Below are 21,443 nucleotides of genomic sequence, written 5' to 3'. Positions count from 1 at the left end.
TCCCTTTCTGGGGATGGGGCTTGGCGTGGCTTGGCTAACAAAGTAAACGAGGACATTACGTCGTGATCTTCTCCATCCTTGGCTGCTCCCTGTATTTGTCTCTCTCGAGGCTGCTCAGCCCACACCTAAGATCCTGTCTCCCTGGGACAGTACTTTGCAACCTGTGCTCCATGGGCCTTTGGGGGTCCCCAGACTACATCTAAGGGGCCCGCAAAAAATGACTACGATCAATCAAAAGCATGCAAATACCCACACTTACCGTTCAAAGGGGTCTGCACCTCCATTCAAACTTTCCAATGGGGTCCACAAATGGAAAAAAAAGGGGTGTAAAACACTGCCCTGGGGAAAGGCTCTTTCCTCTCCCTTTATATCCAGCTAATGAACCACCACGAATGAGACGCTTCCCTCCATGACTCCACAGAACCCACTTAAACCTTTCAGACTGGCCTTTCTGGCCTCCTGCAAAGGATGCAGGTTTTGAATGGCCACGAGGGTGCCAGAAAGTAGTATCTGCAAGAGGAAGACACTCCTGTTACCTGTTTGGATTGCAATGGGAGCTGCAGATGCTTAGTACTTAGCATGAAATTGTGGTGGTGCATATCCTAATCATTGTCTTGAGCCTGAGCTTGAAAAATAAATCCCCTTGATGAATTAGTTGGCAGTGTGGTTTTGCAGACATGCCGAACCACTCACATGCAATGAAGCATGGGTCTAATCTAGAGTCGTGTGCTGGACTCAGCTCAGACCTACCGTTCCTCACTCGGGAATGAGCTGTAGATGGCTCGAGTGACCTTCGGGGACAAGCATCAACCTCATGGCTTTGCCGAACCTAGTCCCTTGGCACATTTTGTACTGCTGGTTTTTCCATATGTGTTTGCAGAAGAGTTACAGGTGAGCAATAATTTGCCCTCGTTCCTGATTAACCACTGGTATTTATTTCAGTTCAGGGACTGGAGCATAATTGCATGCAAAATTTGAACCACTCTTTCCTTTTGGCAAAAAATGAAAGAAATTTCTGACACGAGGCGTGCAGGTGGCGATTAGGCGATGCTGGCTGAAACAGAGGGCTGCAAAACTTTTTTCTTGCCGGAGTTATTTGAATTCTGGTAGCCACGTTAGGGCCACGGACAAGTGCGTTGTCAAGATCTCGCTGCAGGTGTGGACAGGGCGTGAAGGCTTTTCATTTGATTTCCAGCTAAGAAGGGCTGCCTGGATTGTATTGCTTCAAGTCATCTCGGGGGCCGTTGGAAATGCCTAAGGATGAACTTAATAGCCATTCCCACGCATGTGGAAATGGAAATAAAACAGCACCCTATAATGTAATTGCTGCTTGGCCCTGAATGGCCGTGATTCACTGTCGGAAACTCTGTTTTTAAAACCTTATATTTTTTTTAAATATATTTTCTTAATGTAAGGAACAAGGCTGAATTTTGGTTTGTGCTGCTTTTTAAGCGCTCCTAAGGCTTCAGGCCAGTCCCTTTGCAATTAGCAGCTTCTTGGTAACATAGCCTTTAAAAAAAGTGTGTGTGTGTGTGTGTGTGTGTGTTTTAATGACCTGTCTGCACCAGAGGGCATTGGGTTATTTGAACGCCCTCCCTGCTCAACAGTTCCTCCTCATAATTCGGTTTGACAAGGGAGCATAAAATGCTGAAGTGCAACAGCGGGCAGGCTGGATTTGCACGGGCGCTGCTCTTGGGGAAACCCAACAGGAAACTTGAGCGGCGCTGCAGGTTATTTCAAGGCTTGCTAGAGGAACAGCTCTGAATCCTCCTGTTGTTTGCCTGGGAAGGGCTTTGGCATCAGAGGAAGGAGCTGTCCTTGTCCTGCTCTGAAAGGTGGCAGTGTAGACGGCGCTTTCGCCTTCCCCTTTGCAGATTTTGTTGGCTACTTGAGTCTCGAAGACAAGCGCTCTTCAGTTTAGGACTGATCTGCCTCGGAGAGAGAGACCAAGAGTGCACAAACCACATGCTTTTCCTTTTTGGCTGTAAGCCACAGGTTGGTTTTCCAAGTCTGCATGAATGGTACCTGGGCCAATTTTATGGCTGGCACCGGGGTTACCGTCTAAAGCGGTGCGGTCTGCAGCAACTCGTGTGACTTGTGCTAGAAAGCCCCCGGCTTTGTTCTTGGAATTGGAGTTTGCAGGGCTGGAAGGTAACCGGGGGGGGAAACCCAACCTGTGAACCGAGAGTGTCTAGCTTAGAAACCTGTGTGCGCTAATTTTCAGAGCAGACCGACACTTAAAGATCACGTTGCCTGCATGGGTCTGTTTTTGCGACACCTCCTCTCTAATCTCTCTCAGCCTGGTCGAAAGTCATTGGAAAGACCTACGTTGACTTCAGTGGACTTCGGTGAGGGGATAGCAAAGACCAATGCAGATAGGGTAGATTATATTTGTGTGCACGGCTGCCGTGCGGGGGTCTAGCCCGCTCGTACCTGGGGCCATGCCATGTGTGCTCCAGGCTCTCCCACCACCTCTGCTGCCCGCTGCCTCAGTGCCTGTTCAGTGGCTTCATGTCTTGAGCTATCGTGTTAGAAAAAGGCATTTCCCAAGCCCTGGGTCTGTCAATTTTGTGATAAAACTGCACGTCTCTCTGACACGTTAAAAATATCATGTCCCCATTCTCTGCTCCTGTTGCAAAGCCAATCCCTGGACACAAGATTGTTTTTGTAACATCCCTTTGCAATTTCTGCTGGAGAGTTTTGATTGGGAGGGGGCGGGGAAGCTGGGAAAATGCTTTGAAATTTGTTAAGGAAAAAAGAAAGACGAAAAAGTACATCTAAAAAAATTCTGTGGCAACAGTGGAATATGCTGCTTTTTTTTTCCACATGTGAGAGAGTGCCTAAGGTAGTTTTTAATTAATAAATCAAGCATGGTAAATAGAAATAGAGCTATTTGAACTTGGCTGGCTGGTCATTTGTGACCCCGGCACACTGGATAGCGGAGGCGCCGGCGGCTGCTGTTAAGGATGCCACTTGAATAGCACGGCTGTTCCCACGTAAAGGCTGCAGGGAAGAAGGGATGTTCCCCATGTCTGCAGCGTTACTCAACATTAAGCCACAGCCAGGGGCCGATGACCGCTGTCTGCGTGCTTCCTCGTCCCTATGGCGGAGGCCCTTGTGCGCGTTCACACAGATTCCAGCGAGGTAGGGAAGTGTCGATGTGCTCATTTTGCAGATGGCCAATCGAGGCCATCTGCAAAACCGGCTGATTTTGATGCAGGGTGTTATGCAAGATAGCGTTTCCTGAGCTGGGAGATGAACTCGCTGCACTTAAGCCCGTGGATTTGCTGCTGGTTAACGAGCAGGGCCTGTACTTCATCTCTGTAAGACCCAGGGCCTGCTCAGGCCGTTCAGTTCAGCGAGCACGCAACGTTGGTGCCAATATCTGGAGTTTTCCTCGCTGGTACAAGGAAAGCTTTTAACCACAATTATGCATGCCGCAATATTATGCTGTCGCTTGTCTGTGCCGCACAGTTCCTGGCCCCGGGACTCTGCGTCCTTGATTCCTACCATTTCAGCCTCCTTTCACAAAAGCCTGCTTTGGTAGCATTACGTTTTACTTCTGAGCAGAAACGGCCTGGGCGGCCTTAGTCTGTGCTGGGCGCTGCAACTCTTGAATGCACCCGAAAGTACGTGTTTCAGTTGACCTGCTGAGAGACGTGGCTCGTTACCTGTGTGAAGGGTGTGAGGTTGTCTTATGACTCATGAGGACGATATGAACTTAGATCGTATCAAGGACTGTGCCTTCCCCCAGTGGTTTCTACCGCTTTAGCCTTTTTCAGTTTTTAGAAGTGCCGGGAGCCTTTTGTTTTCCAGCATGACTGCTTTCGGCTCTAAAACTGCCTCTCTTTCTTTCTCCCCAGGTCTCAGGAATTGCACCTGCGGACGGAGGCCCATTCCTACCTCTCTGACCTAAGCAAGCAGTCAGATATAGAGTACATTGAAACAAAAAGACCACGACTAGACTTGCTGCAAGACCCACTGATGCGGCACTCGCCTCTCCTCAACCAAAACCAACAAGGAGGGACAGAGGATCTCTCAAAGGTAAAGGGAAGAGCCGCCTGCATCCTTAGGATGGTACCCAGGTGCTGAGTGTGTGCTAGGTGGAGCGCTTGCACTGTATACCTTCTGTGGGATGTCTGTGGGGCACGTAGAGGTCTTTAACTCTGCCAGATCCTAGTCAGCGTGGCAGCGATCTGGCTAAGCTGTTGTAAGGAGAGGTTTTCTAGTGTAACAAGTATGCACTCGCTGGGCTACCAGACATTCGTGACTAAAGCCAAGTGGCGTTCCCAATGCTGTCAGCTGGAACGGGGAAGTCGCACACCTCTGAACGAGGTACCGCTTGCCTTTTATTTTGCTGCATTTTTAATTTGCTCCCAGCTGTTTCTTCGAAGCGTGTGTTGGTCCATCAGCAGGCTTATTGCCCTCAGTACAGTTGCATTTCCCCTTCTTTGAACATTTCCAACTCATCTTGACCAAGGTGAGTAAGTTCATGCATTGAACAGCAGAGAGAGCTGCTCTTTCTGGTCTGACGCAGCAAAGCCTGCCTCCTCTTAACCCTCCTCCAGCAGAGTAACTTGGAAACTGCCATGTCTTCTGATGAAATAAATACGATCTAAAAAAAAATCCCCCGATTCAGCCAGCCCATATTTATTTGCATCTGTTCTGCGTTCCACCCAGCACTCTTGCAAGCCCCTGGGAGATGGGTACGGCTGCATGCAGGATGGGTTGCTGAGTCTACGTTGCCTGTAAAAGAAATGAGACTTGGGTGTCCTCTTGCTCAGCAAGGCTGAGTTATCACAATCCTCCTAATTGGAGTGGCATTGGTGGGCTTCAAAGGGAGTCCTGTCAAGTTGGCCTGAGTGAGGAGATGTTTGACTCGTGGGGTGCAAAGCTAGGGGGGAAAAGAGGTGCTCAGGCTGACATCCCACCGTGAAGAGACCAGATTCCCTAATGAAGGCTGATACCTGGGGTGGGAGATTTTCTGAGGGTCCAGGTCCTTGCATGAGCAATGCAACTGACTGGGAAGGAATAGAGCAGTACAACCTTAATTCCAGCCCCGCATGATGGGGTTGTGACTCTTGGCACAACACAGACCTGTCCCCTCTGCTCTTTGACAGAATTTTTCCTTGACATGAGATCTGGGCACCTTGGCCTTTTGCGTGCACCAACCCTGCTCGTTTGCTGCTCCACAAAGCAGCCGTGACCAGGCGATAGCATTGCCACCCACGCTTTTCTTTCAGCACTGTTGGGATGGAGCCGTGCTTGGAAGCAGCTGTTCAGTGAAGAAGAATATGTTCTGTTGGCTGCTGGGTGAGGCATCTCACGGTGGGTGACGAGAGACATAAACCCCGTGGTAATGAGCTGCAAAGGAGGGAGCCCTCTTTCCAAGCTTCTGCCCATTTCTTGGACAATGTTTTCTTTCTCCACATAACCTCAGCCAACATTTTTGGTCTGTGTCTCACCAGAAAACCATGTACCCTCCCAGCTGCTGGTTTCTAATAATGAGCAAAATCTGGAATCTGGGCAGAGCTCTTGCCTCCTGGTCTGTGACACGTCCTACAAAATTGCACGCTTTTAAAAGTGTTTGTGTTGCGGATCACAGTGTGCCTGCAGCTGTTTGAAGTGTTGGGGTCTGGACAGAGGAAGAGAGCTGGTGTCTTAAACCAGAAGCAACATTAGGGCAGCTTGATGTCTTCTAGGAAAATGTCCTTTCTGGGGTGCTCAAGAAGTGGAGCTAGTGCTGGCTGTTAGCCCCTTGTGGCCAAGGGCAGACGATCCTCGTTCCTGTTGAAGTGGATGGGAGAGGAGGGCTTCAGGGACATTGTAGATGACTTCCAAGGATGTGCTAGATGTTTTGCTCCCCGAAGATATGCTGCTTTACCTTTCAGCAGGGATCTCCCGATCCCATTCTAACGCAGAAGTGTTTGGCAGGATTTCTTTGCTCTTGGGGAATATCACACCGACACTTGCTCTGAAGCAAAACGGCGGGAGTGTACCGGCTCTGTGCCCCCAGGTGTGACACGAGTACCTTTCCACGACTGCCCCGTGAGTCTTCTCTCCCTGAGCTGCCAGTGACTTCCTTGCGAGCAGCCAGGAGTGTCATCCCCTTGGGAGCCTGTCAGCTTTCCCGCAGAGAGGCATAACCTTGTGAAACAGCACCTCGTGCCTCTGCCCTTCTCTGGTCTCTAGTTCCCAGTTAGCACTATCCTTGCAGGCACTTGGCCCTGACTGTCACGCTGCTCTTTTAGCGACGCGTTAGTTTTTGCACCTCTTCCTCATACCCCTCAGTTCTTTCAGGCTTATCTTTAGCGACTTTCTTCCCTCTGTGTTTCATGTCAGAAGCCAGAAGTCTCCAGTGTTGTGCATTTGCCAGCTGTGCAGAAGGAAGACTTTGCATTGATCTGAGCAGAGGAGAACTTTTATATGCACTGCTACATCTGCCTCTCTGGGTATGCACGTGTAGCATTGCTTTGTGGCTGGAGCACTGGCCTTGGACTCGAGACACGAAGTCTGTTCTTGGTTTTGGTGCTGACTCGGGGTGACCTGGGCTTAGTCAGTCTCTCTCTGTTCTTCAGTCCTCCACCTGTAAAGGTGGGATAATGATCCTGACCTTGTTTGTCAAGTGCTGGGGGCCTGTGAGTGAAAAATGCTCCAGGTGCTAGGTATCATCGCTGTAAAAATGCACTGGTCCCTGTTAAGATTGTTTCAGAGGTTGTTGGGGTTTACCTGGACGGGCTATATCACACTAAGGTTGCCACTTGCATTGTCTTCACGAGGAGTTTACAGCTCATCTGCTAGCATAACTTAGTTGCACGATTTAGTGGTTACAGCACACAACTGGGACTTGCAAGACCGGTCTATTCCCATCTTGGCCACTGGCTTCCCAAGCATCCTTGAACAAGTCATGTCACCTCTCTGTGCCTCAATTTTCTCATCTCAGAAGAGGAGATGATGCCCCCTCTCTTCTTGGGAGTCTACTGATGGAAGAATGCTCTATAAAAGCTAGCTACTCTTGGACTCTCAGCGAGTTTTTACCATCTGTCTTCACATGGGCGTGATGTACGAGACTGGGACTAGGAGAAGAGGGAACATTGCTAGAGCTTGCACTGGAGCTAAGAAATGCGTATGGAAGAACTAAAGCGTTCAGGCCCCCCCCCCCCGGTTGTTTGTTTGTGTGTGCGCGTACATGCATGTGTGCACGCATGAGTGTGAATGCAAGTTTAAAAAGCTTCCCTTAAAACCAGTGGATGCATCAGAGGAAATTTTGTTAAGGATGTATTGAGGTGACCAACTTATTTGTCAAGTTTTGTGCTGAACAATGAACTCCTGGAAAATGGGGTTTATAGTGGAAAGGGTTTCTAATAGCCGATTATCTGGTCGCCTTCACTGCTGCTCTGCAGGGCATTAAAGGTAACTTGGAGGCAGGGGTTTTCGACCTTTGTTCATTTGTGGACCCCTTTGGAAACTCCAGATGGAGATGAGGACCCCTTTGAATTGTTAATGTGGGTATTCCCATACTTTTGATCAATCATACTTATCTTTTGCGGACCCCTTAGAGAGAGCTTGCTGCCCCCCAGGGGTTTGCAGACTGCGGGTTGAAAGCGGCTGCTTTAAGGCATTCAGGAGTCCTGTTTCCTGGATTTTGCTTTTGCTTTTTTTTTTCCTATTCGTTTTTCCTCCGTTGCCCAGTGCCTTGGCAGTGCCCCTCCGAGGCAGGCTTCCCCCCGGCAAATCTTTCCCTTCCTCTTTGAAAGGCAGCTGTTGGGTTAGAAAAGCGCTGGGTGGATAAATGCAAGGTTAGCAACTCCCACAGGCCCAGCTGTCAGTTCAGACCTTAAACCCAGTGACCTCACACCCATGCTAGGGTGCTGGCCAAGGATTTGGGCGAGGATAATTTTGGGAGCACTGGTTGAGGCTTGCCTTGCAGAGGGGATAAGCAGGGCAGGCCTGGATGGTTCCCTGCACTTGCAAGCGCAGCTACTTGGAGGGATCGGGTGGTAAATTATCACTAATGCTTCTGCTCTGTGGTTTTCGGCATGGCTTTGTAATGGGAATGTTCATCTGTTGCTGGGATTAACCTCTCAGAGTTTCCAGTGGGCTGGACTCGCCATTATTAATGAAACTGGCTGGAACTTGTGTTGACCTTGGCCGTGGTCCCAGTTGGCTAGGAGGTGACTGGCAAAAGCATAATCTCTAATTGAGTAATCCAGCTCCAAGTGGGGTGGGGAGGCAGCAGCGCTTTGAACTCCGGAGGCTGCAGCGCTCAGACAGGATGCGGAGGAGCGCAGCATTCATCGGCTCGCCGTGCACCACAGCCTGCAGCCGAGATCGGGAGGAAAAAGGAGGCGATGTCCCGGTGACCTCAGTGCATCGGCGAGGCATCCAGGGTGCGGGACAGCCCCAATAAAGCCGGGATCATAAGGCAGCCGCCTTCCCGTGAAGTGTCCTCTGCTGATTGATTGCCCTGGAACCAGAGGGCAAAATGTCTGGGTCATTAAGCAAAGCCAATAAGAGCAAGCGTCACCAGAGCAAAGGCCCGCTCGGAGCCGCAGGGCCGGTGATTTGTCCAGAGTCAAAACCCTGCTCCTTACCACCACTGATCTTTCTCTTATGCATTTTATTTAGGCAGCCTGGAGCTTTGCAGTTGGGGGTTTTAATGAAGCTGTTTCCTCTGGTCGGGGAGGATGGGATGACAGTATAATTGGGTGCCTTCTGCACGCTTGCCTCTCCTTCAGAGGAAGGGCTGCAGGTGCGGTCCTGTCAGAGTTGGCAAATAAGCTGGGGCGATGCGTGCAAGGAAGACCTGCAAAAACACTCTGGGGAGCGACAGGTGCTGCCGTGCATGGTTCAGGAGCTGCCGTCTTTTTGCAAGGGCAGGACTGTGCCACTGCGGTGAGGCAGTGAGTCTCAAATGGGGTGACCTGCGTATCTGGGATGTGGCGAGCTTGTGGGGGGGCTGGGAAAGCAGGAGGCAAGAGCGAAGACACGCCAGCAGAGGAGAACGTGTACAGCCGTTCTCCATTTCTTCCCTGTCTCTTGGGTTGGTGCAGAGGTTACCGGTACTGCGGTAGGAAGTGCTACCTCTTTTATTATCCATACCATGGAAGCGTACGGGAACACGGCAGTATAACCAGCTGCAAAAGGGGACATGGGACCAAAAATGCTTGCAGCTGTGTGACGGGGGTACCGCGAAAGGCCAACGACTCGGCCCAGGCAATAGGGAAAAGGATTTCAGCACTCGGAGCTGGCTCGGTTCATGTGCCGCCCTATCTTTGGTCCAGTCCCAGGATGTCACATCCCTGGCCTCGGCACTGCTTGAGAAAGGGAGCTCCACATACCGAAATGCAGTAAGCATAACAGAGGATGCCTCCGGTTCAGGACGCCAGGAAAAAAAGGTCAATGGCCCCAGTTCCTTCTCCGCCTCCCTCGCCCTGAGGACACGCTCTAAGAAATGACGCACTGTTTCCTTGATGGTTAATACTTGACAGGCTCTCGGTGTAGTTGGCCACTCGACAGCAAAGAGCGGTATCTGGACCCGGAGTTCAGCAGGTGTAGGCGGGGGGGGCTGCAATCTGCTCGCGTCCTTCCATCTGCCTTGGGCTGTTTGAGTAAAAACCTGCTTCTGAAAATGGTTTGTTAGTTAGGGCGGGGGCGAGGAGAGAGTTTGGGATTAGGAAGGAGATGATTCAAAACTATTTCTGGGAAGATGAATAACTTGTTGGCTTTCTCTGTCATTCCAGGCATATTTAACAGCTGAAATGTTTGGATTGCTTGTGTTGTCATACAGCAAATGCTTCTGGATGGCTTTTCCGGTCTCTCTCCCCTTTCTCTCTGAGGATTAACTTTTACTGTCTTCCAAACACGTGTTTTGGTCCAGAGATCTTGGCCACATCCTACGCACATGTGTGTGCATGCTTGGGTGTGCATGTGTGCATGTCTGGCTACATGCGTGTAAACACCTGGTATTTTAAAGGGCGTATCCAGGAAAGATTGCAGCCCCGGCTGCAAAACAGGCATCCCTGGGCAAATGTGGGAGCTTGTCAGCAACACGTGCCATGCAATGAGTTGGGACAGGGAGTCTCTATCTGGGCAGCCTCTCCCGTTCAGGGCCTGAGCTGCTCTGCCCTGTTCAGGTGTCCGGACCCAAGTGGGGCCTCGCTCAGGTGATCCCTGGGAAAGGCAGTTTCGTGGGTGGGAGGAAGAGTGAATCTGGCAGCAGGCCTTGCAAGAGAGAAGGTGAAAGGGCAGAAGCTCACAGAGCGGTGGCCCACGATCAGCAGAACTGGACCGCCTCAGATTGCCTTGATGCTCTGCCTATGTTTTTGCGGTAGAAGAACAAAACCACGGCTTGGGCATGGCTGCGACTCCTTCCTGGGCTGGGGCAACAGTGATCCGGGCCATGCTCCGGAGGCGCAGAGCAGACGTGTCGGACAGCTCTGGGGCTCGCCCCCCCAGCAGGATGAGCAGTGCTTGAGGGTTGTCCCCCGGCTACAAAGCACTTGCCTTCAGTTTAAGTTGTCATCCAGAAGACAGCCCTGTCAAGATCACCGTGAGCCCTGCTGCCCGAGGTCCAGGATTGCTGGCACGGTGCAAGCTCCAGTGCAGAGTTTTGGTTTCTCCTTTTCCTTCTGCTCATTTGGGGATGATTGACGCTGAAAACAACCATTTAAATTACCTTTCAAACCGTAACGGTGGAAAAGGACTGGGTGTTAAGGCCGACTGCTTCTAGGGAGCCAGCTCTGTCATTTATGTAATTGGACCTTTCCCTTGCATTCAATCAATATTACAGGGTTTGTATAGTGTGACATCTCACCTAATCTGCTTGGGGTGGACGCAGATCCCTTCACTTCATACGTGGTGGCCCAGTAGTTGGAAGGCTGATCACTAGGTTTTCTGCTTCTGAAAGGAAGCGTCACAACTTTGCGTGTCATATCACGCCAGGCAGTAATCTCTGAAAATACCATTAAGCACCGTGGCTTGGGTGAGAAACATTTGGGGGACAGCCAGGAAGGGGTGCTAGTGGTGCAGTGTTGTTCCCAGTGAATCAGTGGACCCAGCGTGGCGCAATGGGGCTTTGGCCGTGGGGATCAGGTGGTTGCGGTAGATAACAGCCAGACACCACACGTGGCATCGTCTTGCGAGAAAAGGGAAGTTGGCCCTTCTGTCCTAGATGAATGACATCAAAGGTAATGACCATCTATCTCCCCTCCCACAAAGACTCATACCAATTTCTTGGGTTTCTCTGCGTTGTTAAATGTGGAGCAGTGCAGCAGTTCATCCCTGGGGGCTGCTATGCTCAGTGGAGGGGGAAGTGGCTGCTACAGGGGTGTGCAGTCAGGGGAGACGGTGAAGCAATGCAAGGTGATGGGGAGTCCTCTTCCCTGCACGTTTTGGGGTAGGGTATGTGCAGGCTGCCACCCTGGCAATCCTGGCACCTCTGCTGAGGAACAAGTTCCCACTGTTCACGCTCCATGTGCTGAATGATGTCCTTTGCTTTCCCCTGGCATGGTGCAGGGTATATCCAGGACAGCTCTCGAGACAGATCCCAGAGCTGCCCTGGGTGGGGTAGGAGCCAGCGAGCCAGGCTTGTTTCTGAGTACCAGTCCCACGATCATCAAAGACACCATAGCTGTACCTATATCGATGGCCATCTCCTGGACATGTTTGTTTGGGGTTCCCTGTTCCTCCTCTTCCCCCACATCTATCGTTTCTATCTTGTTGAGGAACATAAGGCCTTTGGGCTTAGGCGGGGCCATGCCATACCTCTGTACAGCCCCTCACATGCTGCGGGTGCTCCAGAAAACAATGATTCCCCATAGTAACGTCACTAAATCCATACCCACGAGTGTGTCACGTTTGTGCACGTCACGAAAAGAAGCGGCATGGCATGGGCTGAGCCAGGCTGGATGAATTTTACTTGCTTCCCTGGTGCAAGCGAGTGCTCCTTCTGTCACAGAGACGGGCTGGAAATGGCAGAGTAGATGCTGCAGCCATCAGGGCTGTTGGCTTCAGTCTAACTCTCAGCGAGGGGATTTGGCAATGGAGGGCCGCTGCTTTCTGCGCCTTTTGGAGGGGAGCTGGAATACGTAGCAGAATACTGCAACATCCCCTGCAAGGTCTTAGTGACTTCAGCTCCTGGCACGTCAGAGGGGTTTGTCCCTTAACCACGCTCGAAGCAGCAATAGCAGAAGAGAGGCTGCCTGTTCCAGAGGCCCGGTTGGAATAATACTCTGAAAATGTCTTTCTTTTTGGACCCAGACCTCCTCTTTTCACCTGGAAGTGATTCAGGCACGTGTTAGCTAGAGAGCGATAATCCGGGTTTCTTGGTTTGTTCTGCAAGCCAGTGCTTTGCACAGGGAGAAGTGCAGGAAGGGGGAAACCACAAGCCAACGGCCCCTTCTGTGCAGCCGGACCACTGGCTGCATATGATAGGAGCAGGGAGGGTCGCTTGAGGACAGGCTGCTGACCTTTTTGCTCGCTCGGGCACACTCTGAAGCTCATGCTTGAGTTCTTAGCACCTTTTAGTTTTCCAGGAGAGGGCAGAGAACACCACCGCTCCTCCCTCGGGTTCAAGCTCTGACCCAGCTTGTCCACTTCTGCTCCAGTGAGCTCCTCTAGCATCTAATTTACCCTGATGCCAACTGAGGTCAGAATTAGGCCCCTCAGTACTCTGCCAGGCCTTTGCAGAGCTCTGCAGTGCAGCGGGCCTGTGCCAAGCACTTTCATTTCCAGGTGCCGCACTCGTGTGTGTTCAGCCCATGCTGCGTTTGCTGTCGCGGACCACCCATGGAACAGGAGCAGCCATCGCTTGTGTTTGTGGAGCTTTCCAAACGATGGAAGAGCAGCCTTTTTTGGAAAAGGAGAACACAGAGTTGCCAAATGATGAATGTGCTCAAACCTGCGGCTGGCCCGAGTGCAAGACTTGCTCCTGACCCTTCTGCAGCAAGCCCTCAGGATGGGGATCCTTCTCCTGCCTGCTGGGGCTGCACCTCAGTGCCCCATTTATCTCCCACTGGGGCATGAGCATCAAACAAACCCCCGCATCAGAAGAGCGTGGCAGGCCGACAGCTGTGCACTAAAGGAAGGCTCCTCCTTCTGCATCTGGTCTTGGCGCTACGAGATGGCACAGGGTGGTTCTTGGGTTGTGTATCGCGAACCTGACAGCGCAGCAATTGGGTGCTCAGCTTGTCTCTGCTCTGGCCTAGAGGGCTCTGCGCCTGCAGCAGTTGGTGCCCTGACAGGCTGTTCTTTCTTCCCTAGGCCCTTCGCTGACACTGAGCTTTGATGGGCTCTGCTGCGGGTGTCTCCGAGATGGATGCAGCCACTTCGGGATCCTTGAAAAAGGGCTGTTGCATAGCAGCAATCATACTCTTTCTGTACTGGGTGCATGGCTCACTGACAGAACAGGGCACAGGAAGGGAGGGATGGATGGCTTTCATTTCAGAGAGTGAGTGAGTGAGAGCGTGACAATCATACACACTTTCACACTCACTCAATCAGATACTACTTACGAATCAATACAGAGCAACATTTTAGGCACGCTATTCATTGCTGCAGGGTTTCAGTCATTAAAAATACAGATTACAGTAGTGTCCACGAGCATATCATTGCCTGTGTGTGTTGGTGAGTCATGCACACCCTCACACCCAGTCAATCAGATACCACTTACCAATAAATAGAGGGCAGCATTTTAGCAGATGCTATTCATTGGTGTGGGGTTTCAGTCATTAAAAATGCAGCTTACAGTTGTGTCTATGTGCATATGGTTGCATGTGTGTGAATACACATGCACACTTACAGTCACGTTAAACAGTTGGAAAGCTGCAATAAAGAATATGCACGCTTGTAGGCATAAATATATGTACATGCTATGGAACTGGGCTGGTATATATGTCCAGTGTATGTATGCATGAAGACAGTGGTTTCTCAGTTTCTTACTTCCTATGTTCCATGGTGTATGGCATGTGAAAATACACTGTCTAACACTCTTGTAAGCTGCATTTTCAAAGGTGCCTTGTAACCATGCAATTCAATGATCCTGTCTTCAGCAGCTGCGCTAAGAATGGCTCTCAGTCTCCAGCAAGCCAAATATTGATTTGAGCCGGCCCAGATGCGCTTTGAGACATCACCAGCGTTCATGAATGCAGCATAATCTCCGATTGGAGTGGTGGAATTTCATCAGAAAAGCCCCAAAAGGGAGGTTGATTATTGCTTTCTTCCAAATGCCTGAATTTTATTAGCTTCAGTCATTCTTGGCAGGGCAGCGGAATGGGATTTTATAGTTAGCAAAGGAAAAGTAAACACTGTAATCATTTCATAGCCCTGTGCCTGCCAAACCAAATGGAAATTCCAGCCTTTGTGGGAAGTGGCTGCTTTGCTAACTGATAATAACAAATCCATTTGCAAGTTTATTCTTGTTAAAGGATCTGAATTTTTAGCTATTAGTGTCTTTGGCTTGAAAGCGAGGGGGCATTTTAGTTGTTACCGCAGAATAGATGGAGGGACCATTGAGCATGCAAGCCTGCTCTGGCGGTCCTTAGTGGTTTAAGGTGCACTTTCCCCTTTGCCTCTAAGAGTCTTTTGATCCCAGGGCCAGCTGGCAGCTTTCTGGTTTGTCAGCGCAATCATCGTTCTCGTCTGAATAGTCTGAACAGGTGCCGATGTTGGACCTGGGCTGTTCCTGAGGGCTCCTCAAGGTAGCTTGTGCCCCCGCTGCATCCTGAGGAAACCTGTTCGGCAGCAGGAACCGGTGTGGTGAGCAGCACGCGTGAAAGGTTCCCCTGGAGGGTCTACCAGGTTGGCATGTTCATCTTGAAAGCGGGTGCCGACAACTGATTTTTAGTAGATCCTGGAGCCTTTTGGTGCATTGGAGAGGATCTGATTGCCCTTCCAAATGGGGAGCTGCCGTTGCCTTATGCAGCCCATTTAAAAGTTCCTGTTCCTCTGTCATGTCTCGGTTGAAAGAAGCTCCCGGTTCCTGGTTGGACTGGTTCTTGGTGGGGTATCAGCAGGGCAGTCAGAGAGATGGTGCTTGGAAGTGAGCAGTACTCCACTATTTCAAGCCACGTGGGTCCCTGGAGTTTTGCCTGGTTCCCCGGTTGTGCACAGGTTTATCCAGGTGTACAGACTTCACTAGTGTTTGTATCCAAGCTGATGACCAGGTGACTTCCTCATGAGCAATGTAGTGAAAGCATCCTATGGCGCTTGTGGCGTTACAGGGGGGCAAGGGTTATCGGGGCCTCCTGGTGAAACTCCCTTTTGACTGCGACAGAAGTTGAGTTAGGTCCCGTGTGTTGAATTGCACAAACACACAGAGCTGTAGACGCGTAGGGCACGAGGGAGTTTCCACTCTGAACACAGCTGCCTGCCTTGCTGCCATGCGCTGGGGTCAGGATGCAGGACCCTGGAGACTGCGACAGAAAGCAGGCCGGCTTTTCGAGGAAATGGCTCCGAAGACGGCAAGCGGTCAGGAATGCCCGGGCACGTGTCTGCACAAGTATTGGAACAATAAAACACTGCTTCTGATGGCCACGAGGAGCGCGGCTGGTGGGGACGCTGCATTATGAGGGCCATGTTGTAGTCCTGGGCAGAATGCACACGGCCTGCGTGCGGGGTGAAGTAACACAGGCCAAGGCTCCTGTCTTGGGTCTCATCTGATCCGATTTGCAGGTTCCTCAGCATCCTTGGAACAGGCCCTCCCCATGCAGGCAGGGATAGCGTTGGATAGATGACCCTAAAGTTCCCTTCCCACCCAAGGGTCTCCTGCCCCAGAGTGCTGCACCAGGACCAACTGTGCTCTGCGGTGTTTGGGACCACAGCTGTAGCATATGTTGTAATAGGTAAAAAGCAACTGCCAGGGTTGCTGATGGATGCCTTGGAGGAGTGGAAACGAGGCAGACAGCTGCACCGGGTGTGGCCGTGTCCTGTGGTTGTGCCATTGTTTCAAAGAACTCATTGTCTATAATATTGCACGCACGTGTTTCAGGGTGGTGCATCCCATCGCACGTGGCCGGCTTTCCCTTAAACAGGCAATTCCAAAATACAGAGGCAGGTTTAAAAACCCACTTGACTTGTGTTACAGTTGCAGGTTGACGTTGCAGTTTACAGGACGCCCCCCACCCCACCGCTCTGGCTGCTGCTGTCCCTGGGGCCTCCAGGCTCCCTGTCTCTCTCTTGGCTTTCGTCTCCTGCCCTGGGTGGGGGAACAAGGGAGCCTGCGACTTTGACTCCGGAGAGGCCCAGAGCCCCCATGCAGCATGGCGGCATGCACACGCGTGCAACAGAGGAGAGAACGGAAGGGATTTTGCCCGAGGCCATCTGGGAAGGTGGCCAAGGTCTCTCCTGAGCTTTGGCCGTCACTGCAGCTATTAGAAAGCAGTGCATGGTTGAACCCACACGCCAAGTTACGCTGGCAATAAGCAGTGCTCCTCAGGTATGTGCACCGAGTTCAGCACTGGTGAGAGGTGCTGGGATGACTGTCCCGCTTGCTGACACCCAGGGGACCAGCACAGCCTACATGGCAGCAGCCTGTCTTGGCTTTAGCTTGGAAAGGAATAGCTACGCAAAGGGAGCTTTTGGTCTCCGTGGCCCGTTCAATCCAGTGGTAGTTCTGCTCTTGGTATAGCAGTGACTCGGGGCCCAGAAATGGGGCATCAGTCTGGTCCCCCGACTCGGGCCATGTGCGACTACCAGGTGGTGATGGCTAACGGTGCAGTCGCAGACGCTATCAGAATGATCGGTGTCACGGAGCATCCTTTCTCCCAGGGGAGCCCTTTCACACCTAAGCCACTCCTGCCATGGTATAAATAGCATAACTGGGGCTGTTGGACAGTAGAGAGAGCAGGGGAGCAACGGCGCCAACCTCGGGGAATAGCTTTTATTTCCAGAACTGATTTAAATAGAGCTGTCTTGGTTCGTTCACTTTGCTTCCCTGAGCATTTCTCGCCCTGGCCAGCCAGCTCCCCAGTGTTAGCACAGAGCGCCAGGGCTGCTTAACGCCCTGACAGGGCCACTCTTCGCACCCGTCTCGGCATCCTCGCGGCTCCACTGGCATTTGAGGTGACGCAGCTGAGACCTCGCTGCCTTTGGGGTCTGTGTCTTCCCTCCCTAGCCTAACTGGTGGCAGGAAATTTTGCAGTTTCTGAAGAGGCATTTCTGTCTCAAAAGCCATGTGCTCAAGTGCATCTCAAGTGGGATTTCTTTCCCCCAGCCCTGCTCTGAATGGGAGCATTTAGAAATCTCATTTCCTCTCCCTGATAGCATGAGGCTGAGAAGGGCATTCGATTTTTTTTTTTTTTTTTTTTTTTTTTTAAATAAATGAGATTATTAAAAGCTGGGCCTGGTGAAATCTTTTTCCCATCCTTTTTATCAGCTTGCTTTGTTGAAGGATATACTGACATCCTTCTTAAAAGGACTGGAGCTTCCTGTGCCTTGAGGCAGGTGCCTCTGGCCTGTGATGCTGCAGACTTAGCTTCTAGCAGCTTTCAAACCCAACAGAATTCTTCCTTCTGGCTTTTATTGCATGGGCACGGCATGGCATGGCCCATGCTTAGGGCACGGTGCACTTTGCAGTCATTTCGCGTTGCTTTGTAGATGCCAGGGACGAAGGAGGGGATACCATGATGTTCTGTCAAAGGTTGGAACCAAGAGTAGGTATTCAAGTGCCGGTTGAATCAGTGAATTATGGAGGATTCAGTGGTTCTCTGGACTGGTCCCTGGATGGACAGTAATGTCTCAGGTCGCTTAGGTCTGCTCCATGCACAGGGGGTTTTTGTACCAATATAGCTAAGGGCAGTGTGTGCATGTGTATGTACTCCCATGCTTGTGGGGGTTTATTTTTCTTACATCAGCACAGTCCCAGTTTGGGGTGTGGATAGAGCCCTGTGCAGGGCAGGTACCTGGTATAACTGCATCCCCACTCAGGAGGTCGGTGTACTGTTAAACTCGAAGAAGGACAACTTTGTGTGTATAGGAGCCCTTAGAGTAAGTGGTACTGTGCATCCTTTTATGGCAGACTACACGGTTTGAGATCTCTTTTGCTTGTGGAGTACTAGCTGTCTAGGACATAGGAGATATCTGGGTCCATTTTTTGGCGTTATTAAGTCTTGGATCTGCAGGTATGTGACTGCTGTGATTAACATTGGCCCGCGAAGTCTAGTTTTGATGGTTTAGGATGCTGAAGATTCAGACTGGATTTTGCTGTAGGCAGTAACTGAAGCATGTGACTTGGAAAATGAGCCCAGGTGATCCAAGTCTATAAACTGGCCAAGGGGGACCAGCAGGCACTGGGAGAGTCCCTGTTCCCCCGAGCACTACTGGGAGGAACAAGGAATAACGGCCATAAACTGGCAGAGATTAGATTCAGGCTAGATATCAGGAGGCGCTACCTCACTGTCAAGGCGGCTAGGATCTGGAACCAACTTCCAAGAGAAGTGGTGCTGGCTCCTACCCTGGGGGTCTTTAAGAGGAGGCTTGATAGACACCTTGCCGGGGTTTGAAGCCAGCTTGCTTTCTTTCCTGCCCATGGCAGGGGGTCAGACTTGACCCTTCAGGTCCCTTCCAACACTACCAACTATGAAACCATGAAACTATGAAATGCCCAAACACCTATGGTTCCCAAGTGACTGAAGTTTCTAAGCCACTTAGAGAGAGGGCCTGCCTTTGGAAATATCAGTCTAAATTACTTTGACTACTGCTTTAGAGCCAAGATCATTTTTATAAACTGTCCCTTAACATTCACTCTGTGTGGCTCCTTTTCATTTGGACGTTGGTTACCCAGATACTAGTGACCTTAACTCATGCTATCCAAATCTATTATAGTGGAATATGGATAGTGAGTACCTCCTCTGTGCTGGCACTGAAACTTGTTGAGAGCCCCTATACGTGACACATTTATGCCACAGTTCATGTGTTAATTGTGACATAAATGGCAAGGGTGCTACATGTACACCTAATTTAAGGTGCCATGAAATGGCAAGCCAGCCATAAAAATGTTCCACGTATAATGTAGAACATTTTTATGGCTGGTTTGGATGGTGACTTACACCAAATGTGCGGCATGTCCGGGCCTGCCCCAGGGCTGGTAGCAGTTGCATGTCAGCCCTGGACACAGGACCACACTGGGGAGTCCTGGGCTGAAGGCACCCAACTTTCAACTTGCTGGTGAAGGGGGAGCCCGGCTTCAGGATCCTAGGTTGCCTCTGCACTGGCAAATAAGAAGGATGTGATTGGGATCTGATCCCAAAATCACACCACCTACCATGCATGTATGGCAGGGCAGATGGCGCGATTGGTGAGATCCCTTGGTGCCTTCAAATGAAGATGCGCCAGGGGCCCAAGACCCATCTGCTTTCATGGATCACGTGAAGAGTCTCAAATGTATGGTGCTTTCTTACTCTAAATTAGTATTTAGAGATCATGATAAATGGGCTCCAAATGACATCTGTGAGGGTGCTGCTTACTTCTGATGCTGGTGGGGGTGCTACCTGGGCACGGTGCCATGTCGTTCCCCTGTGGTTTGTCCGGTCTCGCTACAAATGACTCACAGAGCCCGGCTGCTCTTGGAAAGGAGAACGGGCCCAGAAGTTCTGAATCAGCTTTCTTTTTCCCAGGGAATCCCCATGACTTCAATGTGGGAAGAAGGCTTCAAATGTTTATTTATATACTTAAAGTAATTGCAGGGGTAAGAGGCACTGGGAAAAATGTGAAGAGGAAGAGGAAGAGGGACCGCAGAGGCCACCAACAGACAGTTCTGTGGAAGCCGATTGTGCCTATTCAGATATTCCAGGGAAAGCCGCCCGAGGGTTACAAGCTCCCGGAAAGCTGTCATGGTTTTGAGCCCTGTTGGTCATGCAGTTTCTTGCAGGATGAGGCCTTTGAAGGGATTTCTGCTCTTCGTTCCTCTTTCTGGCTGCTTTTTTTTCTTTCTTTCCCTTAACCACTCACTAAATGCTAATTTTCATCTCTCTCCAAATTACTCGTGGCATTTCTTACAGGCAGCTGGGGAGCAGATAGCTTTGTCGGTAACGTGCTTGATTGCAGAACAAATGATTTTTATGCAGAAGGACAGGCAGGTGGGGGAAGCGTTTTGGGAATAAGGTGGCCCAGAGCTTCACGAGTGATACAAGGCCATAGGCGCTGCCTAGTGCTAGGCATGGAGGATGAAGGCGTAATGTATTGCTGGATGCCCAACAGTTTTCCTTCTCGGTGATACCCTCTGGTTCAGAGTTGCACAAAGATTCCAGTGGAGCAAGCGAGGGTCAGTATGAGGATGATTTTGCTGGTTACCTCTGAAGTCCTTCAGTCCGCTCCCATGTACGACCTGCCCCTCATCTGCCTCTGGAGAGCTGCAGACGTAGCACATGGATCCCCTGGTACTTTGGGTGGAGGTGGGGTGTTCAGCCCAGCCACCCTGGCCCAACTCCAGATTGGATCATTAAAATTTGCCTTGTTCAATCCACCCTCTAATTTTGATCGGCAGAGTCCTCGTTCAGCCCCGGCCATTCCTTTCTAAGAGACCCCAGATGAACAAACCTACCCTTTGTCACTTTGCTGGCGCTGTTCTTCCCCCCGAGATGGACCATGGCAGGCCGGGGCAGTGCATGACGGCTGCTTTGTGACCAGGTCAGAAAGTTTGTGGGAGAAGCTTTGAGTGATGGATCACTTTGTGAACCTAAAAAAGGTTCCCATTGGCCTTTGTGAACCTAAAAAAGAGCATTTATGCACTCCGCGTCTGTTTTTGCACCTCCAAACCTAGCAGTTAAACACCTAGTCCAACACCTTCCAACAGTCAAAGATGGACATCCGTTTCCCCTTTGCAGGTGAACCCTTGCATCCTGTTAGCCAGAGAAGCAAACCGAGTGCTGGAGTTGTGGCTTTTGTTAGGGTGGTGGTGTTTTTTTTTTCTTTTCTCCCCCTCTTACCTTCTGGGCTCTTTGGTAGGCAGGTGGGTGGTTTGCGAACAAGGAAATGAAAACCCCAAACATCGGCTCTTTTGAGCGAGTCGGGGGGAGCGTGTGAAACTCGCAGTTGTCGGTAAACTCTCTTCGTTGCCTAAAGGTGTCTGCCATGGAGGTGAAAGGAGAGGAAGCCAGGCATGCAAATGCTGAAACAATATGGTTACGTGGTACGAACAGAAGGGACGGCCTTTTGCCATGATGGCGGCTACATGCTCTGCACACTACGGTTATGTAAGGAGCAGTCGTGGCCTTCCTTTAAACGGCCACACAAGGCTGGCTTGTAAACCAGCCCCTCTGGCCACATGAAATAAGGGATGTAGCATTTAGGATTGAATTGGAGCAAAATCAAGAAGTAGGTGCTGACTTTGGGATGTTGGCACACAGGGAAAGGGCCCTCTGCATGGTTACTGGTGTGGGTAAGAGGGTATAGGATCATTGAGGTTGCAGAGTGAAATATGAAAATGCCACTTTAGGAACTTTTCA

General features: G+C 50.8%; 1 protein-coding gene across 26 annotated transcripts in view; it reads left to right on the top strand.

Moving 5' to 3' along the window:
* The window catches only part of NCOR2 (nuclear receptor corepressor 2), a 331,634-nt gene that overhangs the window by 117,831 nt on the left and 192,360 nt on the right, over positions 1–21,443 (top strand). For all 26 annotated transcript variants that reach the window (XM_019538935.1, XM_019538934.1, XM_019538936.1 and 23 more), the window contains exon 4: positions 3,864–4,044. In XM_019538935.1, the coding sequence (XP_019394480.1) occupies positions 3,864–4,044 (181 nt within the window). The remainder of the gene's footprint in view (positions 1–3,863; positions 4,045–21,443) is intronic.

This window comes from Crocodylus porosus, unplaced genomic scaffold (assembly GCF_001723895.1).
Source record: "Crocodylus porosus isolate Cpor-Errol unplaced genomic scaffold, CroPor_comp1, whole genome shotgun sequence".
Taxonomy (NCBI): Eukaryota; Metazoa; Chordata; order Crocodylia; family Crocodylidae; genus Crocodylus; species Crocodylus porosus.
Note: the sequence above shows the minus strand (reverse complement) of the source record. Positions and strands in the feature narration are given on the sequence as shown.